Source organism: Cygnus olor, chromosome 5 (genome assembly GCF_009769625.2).
Source record: "Cygnus olor isolate bCygOlo1 chromosome 5, bCygOlo1.pri.v2, whole genome shotgun sequence".
NCBI lineage: Eukaryota > Metazoa > Chordata > Aves > Anseriformes > Anatidae > Cygnus > Cygnus olor.
In genome coordinates, this window is record NC_049173.1 from 66,019,194 (window position 1) to 66,026,251 (window position 7,058).

At 34.5% G+C, this 7,058-nt stretch overlaps 1 protein-coding gene across 1 annotated transcript in view; it reads left to right on the forward strand.

The window, feature by feature from the left end:
* The window catches only part of FAR1 (fatty acyl-CoA reductase 1), a 31,804-nt gene extending 30,915 nt beyond the window's left edge, over nucleotides 1-889 (forward strand). The window contains 1 exon segment of the mRNA XM_040557620.1: nucleotides 163-889. Coding sequence (XP_040413554.1) covers nucleotides 163-325 — 163 coding nt within the window. The 3' untranslated portion in view covers nucleotides 326-889.
* Nucleotides 890-7,058: the final 6,169 nt, after the last annotated feature.

Below are 7,058 nucleotides of genomic sequence, written 5' to 3' on the forward strand. Positions count from 1 at the left end.
TTACTAGCTTACTTAATGCACTAACTTAATACCACTTTAATAAAGTATCTTGAGATTAATAGATGAACAAGTTAAATTCTACATTAGAAGTTATTTTAATGTTCTTTTCCCTGTAGTTCCTGGTACATTGGCTTTTATGTTTTTTTCTTTTTCCCCACTTAGGTTAAGGAATATACGCTATGGATTCAATACAATTCTTGTGATCCTGATCTGGCGTATCTTTATTGCAAGATCACAAATGGCAAGAAATATCTGGTACTTTGTGGTTAGTCTGTGTTACAAGTTCCTCTCGTACTTCAGAGCCTCCAGTACTATGAGATACTGAAGAAGAGAATTGAGCATTAGGACTTCTATGCATATGGTGATTTAACTACACAAAGCCTGTAACGTAGTCATCTCACATTTTGTAAAAGCATAATTTCATCTTAAATTGGAGTACAAAATAGATGGTATGGTATATGTACTATTAGTTATATATCTTCCAGAAGACATAAAATCAAATGGTCAAGTGCTGGTCTGAATTGGTGTTAGACAAGCATTTAAATAACTTGAATTCATTGACCTGGGGAGAGAATGTTTTAGACCACTGACCAACATAACTGTGCAATTTGGAATGTTTTGATTGAAATCTGCCTTAACATACTTATTTTTTTTCTTTTAATTTTTACACCACATTGAGGAAGGTAAATATTGTCATAGTAATTGCTAGTTTATTGACCTATTTATTTGAAATCCTAAAACTGCAAAGGATTTTGAGTTTCAGAAGTGTATAAATGCTGGTGGATCTCCTGGGAAAACTAGTGGAGGACTTCTATAATTTGTCTTTACTTTTGCCGCTTCTTCCCTTCTCAAAGTAGGGTCATAATGGTAACTACTTTGCTTTTAAAAGGAAAAAGTCTCTGTTGTGGAAAAGCCTTTTGTCCTGTCTGGTTTTCAGAATGCACTCAGTGATTCAGTTCTTTGCTCAAAATTGGCCCCATTCTATTTGTTTGTCAGCATGAGCAATTTGCTTTTCCAAAAGCAGAACTGATCCTATCATTGAAAAGATGAAAGGGAACATTACTATGAGGGGGGAAATATTCATTAACTATCCTTTTTTAATGATTTTTGTTGGGAATACAGAGCCAGCACTTGATTGTTACATTTCTGACTTTAAAAGGTAAATGTATGTAAGAAGTATTTATTATGCCTAGTTGATACTTATAGTACTGGTAACTGTAGTTGGACAAACTGTAGGCTTTCATTGAGAGATACCTGTTCTTAAATTCTAAGTAACGTTAGCAAATACTTCATGAATTTATAGCTTTTTAAAAACTCTGAGCTATGAAATTTGATGCATGGATAGACCATTGCATAAGCACACTCTCATCTCTGCCCCAATAAAACCCTTTTGTTTCACTGGGCAAGCAGAGCAAGAGGCATCTTGCTTCAAAATTTCAAATATGTTAAGTTTTTCATCTATTACTTAAATTCTTAGGTTTAAATCTGAAGAAATCTAAACTGTTTTTTCTGTGTAATTTGTTTTGGTAGGTAAAACTCAGACAAATAAGTAGTTGTAAGAAAAGCTTGAGTCCCTGTTTAAGGCAATACATAAAGATTCCTTGAAACTCTGGTTGCACAGAATTCTATTTGAGAACACTGTTCCTCTAACTGATGCACTGACCAGCACCCTTGCCCAGTGTTTGTTTATTAAAATCTATTTATACTGTATGTGAATACATTCTTGAATCTGCTTGGAAAGGCAAATAATGACTTAATTACTCAAGAGCTACATTATACTTGCCCTTGGTAGTTTTTTGTCCTATTTGAATTAAGTATGTAAAGAACTTATTTTGCTATTCTTGTGGAAACTTACTTTAAAGAGAACACCTTTCATGCAGGTGTATATCATTTTGAAAAGATAATGGCTTCCTTGTTGAAGCTAAGTATTCTGTAGTAAGTAGTTAAGCTGTAATTCCTTTTTAAAATGACCTGTGTGTGTGTGTGTGTGTGTGTATATGTGTGTATATATATGTATATATATATATATATATATATATATAAAGCTAGCGGTGGAAAGCCTGAAAGGTCTAGGACCACATCTTGTGTGAGACCTGACTGTGGCTGAAAATAAATTATGGCTTCTGTGACTGAAGATGTTATACTTTAACAAATACATTAGGTATGTTACATTTTTAGTTACCTCCCCAAGCATCTTACTAGATCTGAAAATATGCTTAAGCGTTCCTGCACTGCAGACTTTTTTCAGAGGTGCCTACAATCCAATGATATCCCTCTTCCCGTGTTGGCATGTGACTGAAGTTTGCAAAAAGACATGCATCATATTCTGAAAATTATTTCTGTGAAGCAATTGACTTAGAGTTTTTGTTCTTTATCACCATTACATGTGATACTTTTAATGTTGATTTGTTAATACTGGGAATTGTGAAGCCAATTAATTGATTATTTCTGATCCATGCTACTTAGGAATCTATTCTGTTGAATATGTAACTGAAGAAAAGGATTGCTTCAAATGTAAGGACACTTAACCTCTACTCTTTAAATGCTTGGCAGTTTAGAAACCCACCTTTCTCTTTGGAGGTTGTGGTTATCTGTTGACTATTGGTATCTTAAACTCATCAGTCATTCTATTTAATTGACAGTAGATTCAGTGTCACACTTATTACATCTGTTGTTTTTTGTGGTCAGTGTGTGAAATTTCTATCTGAAGATAATGTTTTATTTCCATATCAGGACCCTGTTTTATTGCATTTCTTCGTAAGTATTTGCACGTAATGGATGTTGGTCAGAAACAGACTTCAACTTTATTTTGATAGAGAAAGTTTGATTCACTATACAGACTAGCAAGTTACAGAAGGTATTCTAATTGGTTAAATAAGAGAAGCAGTTGAAACAAGAAACAACATGGTCACTTAACAGTTACTGGTATTTAAATTTGGGACCAGGGAAAAACTGCTTTTTCCTGTAATGTGTTTCTGCTATAGGAACACGTTTGGAAACAAATGCTAAATCTGTGAGCTTTTATAAGACAAACAAATATTGGGTGCCTTTGTTTGTAAACCAAAAATAAACAAATCCCATAAGTGTTGTTAGTGTTTGTTGTATTTTTGCATGGTTTTAGTGTAATTTGTGGAAAATAACTGAAATGTATAAATTCTGTCTTAATATACATATATATGAACATGTTCTTTCCCTTACAAGAGACTTGGAAAATGAAGTTAATGGCTAAAATTGCATTTAAAAATCAAAAAAGCAATCCAACAACACCTCCTTTCTCTCCCAGCATCCCCCCAAATCAACCCAAAAATAATCAAAAAGTAAAATTAAATCTTCATGAGGTGATAACAAAACACGTGGTGCATGGTCGTGGAAACTTCTTGAACTTCAGGTAGTTTTCTCCTTACTATTACTGTCATCTCACTTGTAATATCAATTTCAATTTTGCTTAAATAGGTAAGTGCTTTTTCACTTAAGTTAAAAGAGAACTGAAGTGAAAAAGCACTTACCTATTTAAGGTAATGTTTAAGGTAAAATTTAGGGTAAAATTTTAGGTAAAATTAAGGTAAAATTTAAGGTAATACCTATTTAAGGTATTTATGGTAATCCACAAGCTACTGCTAAACTAAAGTTAAAGAACTGTAGTTTAGCAGTAGCTTGTGGATTACCATTTCAACAACTGCAAGCAACCACAGCTGTTGTAGCATCTACATTTTGTGGTGAGGCAGAGGAAAGTACCATTGTTATTACCTAAATGCTGTGGCTTAGTCTGTTTGGCTTCTGTTTAAAATGTTAATTTCTCAGAATCCTCAAACTTAATGGATAACAACCTTAAGGTGCTATCCCTCATGTTTTGTGCTGTTAAATATTTTGCCCTTTCTGTGTAGTACAGTATTACATAATGTATTTTCAAAAACGATGCACAGGCTGATAGTCGTAACTTGAATCTGAGAAGTATTCTGTACAGTGCTGGGAAGCATAACTCTTCATAATACTTTTTTTTACATATTTCACAATCTGCTGAGCAGACAAAAAGAAGTGAAACAGTAACCGGAGAAGGGCTACTCAGGAAAAATGTGGGTTGCATTAAAATGTGTTTTGCTGTTTGTCCAACTCCGTGCTGACATATGTGAAATTTGTTTGGAGGCATTCATTGTGTATTTGAATAAATCCACAGAAGTTTTAAAACAGCTCCAAAGGAGCTAATATGAATTGTCTACCCCAATTTTTAATATATACTATAACTGTAAACTTAAACGCTAAAGTCGGCAGGTCTCACTCTTTACTTTAAATTCTAGGTTTTCTTACTTTCTTTTTCTAGAGCATTCTTCAGAATTTCTTCAGACACCTTTGTCTTCCTTTCTGTCTGGAGATGATTGCAAGTTAAAGGCTACTTAACCAAAATGACTTAACCAAACTGAGCTACTTCTGTCATCTTGACCTAAACTTAACCCTGTGCTGCTTTTTAGATATTTGTCTTCCCTAATGCTGTCCTGGAGCTTCAGTGCATAGTTGATACATACTTTGGCTTTCTTTGCTTTGCAACCACTATGACTCACTGATAGTAATTATACAATTGGCTTTTCTGGAATATTGAACAGTGACAGCTTTGAATGGCTTTTCTGTATGTGCGTGCTCTTAATTCAGCTATATTCATTAATCGCAAGTATAGCGATTATTACCACAAGCCTTTAATTTCAATCTGATTGGTTTTTATTTTTTTCAGGATGGTAATTCTGTAGTTACAATCACTTCCAAAAAAAAAATATCCTGGTGTAGAAGCAAGACCTATTAATTGTTTTTTATGGACACAAGGAAAATTAAAGCATGAACTTTTATCCTGAATCATTATCAACTTTCCATAAGGTTCTTTGAGGAAGTGAAAAGTTAAAAACCACTGCTTGATTAACCTTTTCTGGATGTAGGAAAAGGATTAAATCTTCAATTGCTCTTGGCTCATAAGGTATGGCATACAAAGGACATATGGGACAGTTCTATCTGTACTGTAGAAACAGCAGTTCAGCCTCTTACCAGAAGGGTCAGAAAGTAGTTGTACTCTTGTTTTTTGTTGACAAAAGTCTAATTTACTAGTTGCACTTCAGTGCAAATTATTTAATGCTTAGCCACTGTAACTTTAAGTAACATGTTACCCTTAATCCAGATTCAAGACAGTGTCATGTACTTGAAAATTTTTATCCTTATGAAGTTCCATATTTCATCTGTTCCTTCATTTCTGATGAAATTATCTCAGAACTGGATGTCTAGAGACACAAATAGTTACTGTTTTAGACACATAACTAAGGTGGAATTCAAGAATCTGAAGTTAGGAGGCATGATTTCCTCTATTATAGGTATTTTCTTAGATTCAGAATCATAAGGCAAATGCTTAAAATAAACAGGGTCTTCTCAAAAGCAGTCATATGCAGGGTGGAGAGAAATATATCCTTTGGAAGTGAAAGGAAATAGTATTAAGACTGTTCCCATCATTGAACTGTCAGTATTTGTTCTCATTTTAATAGGTATGTGGCATTGTGGCTGTATTGACACTTACGTGGATCGTAATTTGCATTGTATACAAAGCTTCTTGTCCAAGAAGATAAATCAGAGCAGAAGTTAACTCTTAGTCTGAGTAAGTCTGTCATCTGGTAGGTTCTCACTTAATATACTCTCCTAGGACAGTAGTCATCCCAAGTTAAGGGACAGCAGCTAAGGAGATTCCTGTTTACAATATTGCTTACAGTGCATGGAAGCCTGCAGAGTCTGTGGAAGCTGAGATCTTTGCAATTTATGGCATAGAAACTTTCTTGCAAGTTTATTTACATGACATAGAAGGCAGCAGTGTGTTCCTCAAACACGTTAACCAGTCCTATGCAATATCTTTTCAAATGGGCTTTAAAAAATGTCATGTACTTCAAGGAGCTAACTAATCTTGAACAAATTGCGTAGGCTAGAACAAGACATCTTGGTATCTACTGTAAGTCCTTAGCAGGAAGAATGGACACTTCCAGATCTATTTGCTGTACTGGACGCTTCCTTGCTTTATGTTCTTTCAAGAACATCTTGTTCAACACACTTAATTTTTAAATTGTAAATTAATAGGTAAGTATAATTATTCAGTTGTTAGTCTAGCTTTTTTTTGCCTGTATCTTTCAAATCCATCTTACCTTTTCAATTTCACACAGGCCCTCCCAATTTTCATCAGAGATGCTTTTTGTTGCATAAAGCACACAACACATACTTTCAGAGTTTTGTGCATAGTAACTAGGAAAAGGATTCAAGTCTAATATTGGCCAGAACAGCACAATCCTCCTGAATCTGATGAGCCTTCACAGAGTAAACTGTGAATCAACAACATATGCTATTCTGACTGTTAATGTGATGTTTTCCAAAACTGCAAGTAAAAGACTTCTCTTCTAATGCTATGTTGAAGGACTCCATAAAATCATTTCCCACTACATTGTTTGTTGTCAGAGCACTTGTCTGTAATCAACTATTTAACAGTAGATAGCTTAGGACTCACAATCATCACTTGTCTCTATATCATACTGTACAAATGACAATCCCATAGGTTGCTTCTGTGTTTGGATTTTTACTCTCCCATTTCTGAGGGGGTGCTTTTTTGGCTTCTTTGGTTCCTTCCCCCACTCAAGTTCTACCATTGGTTCCTATGCTCTTGCCACCCACTCAGTTGAGTGACCCTAGCCATAGCGCTAGGCCTATTGAGATTAAAAAATTGTATGCTTTTGATTGTAAACGCTTCATTGATGCCAGGCACTGAACACATGGGGAAATTGGCTGGTTTGTTTCTTTAAGAAAGAATATTAAATTCTGACTCTTGGAAAACAAACGAAAGACTTCTAGTTCCTCTGTGATAACAAATATCAGTCTAAATTATACACTTGTATGGTCACTTAGCAGAGCAGATCCCTCTACTTTTCAATCCATGTGTGTGGTTTTAAGCTACAACTAATCTTTCCTTATCAGTGACACCTGTGTTTTTCCTCTTAAATATTTGATTTGGAAAGAAAAACATGCAATGTAACTTCCACTCTTTGACTCCA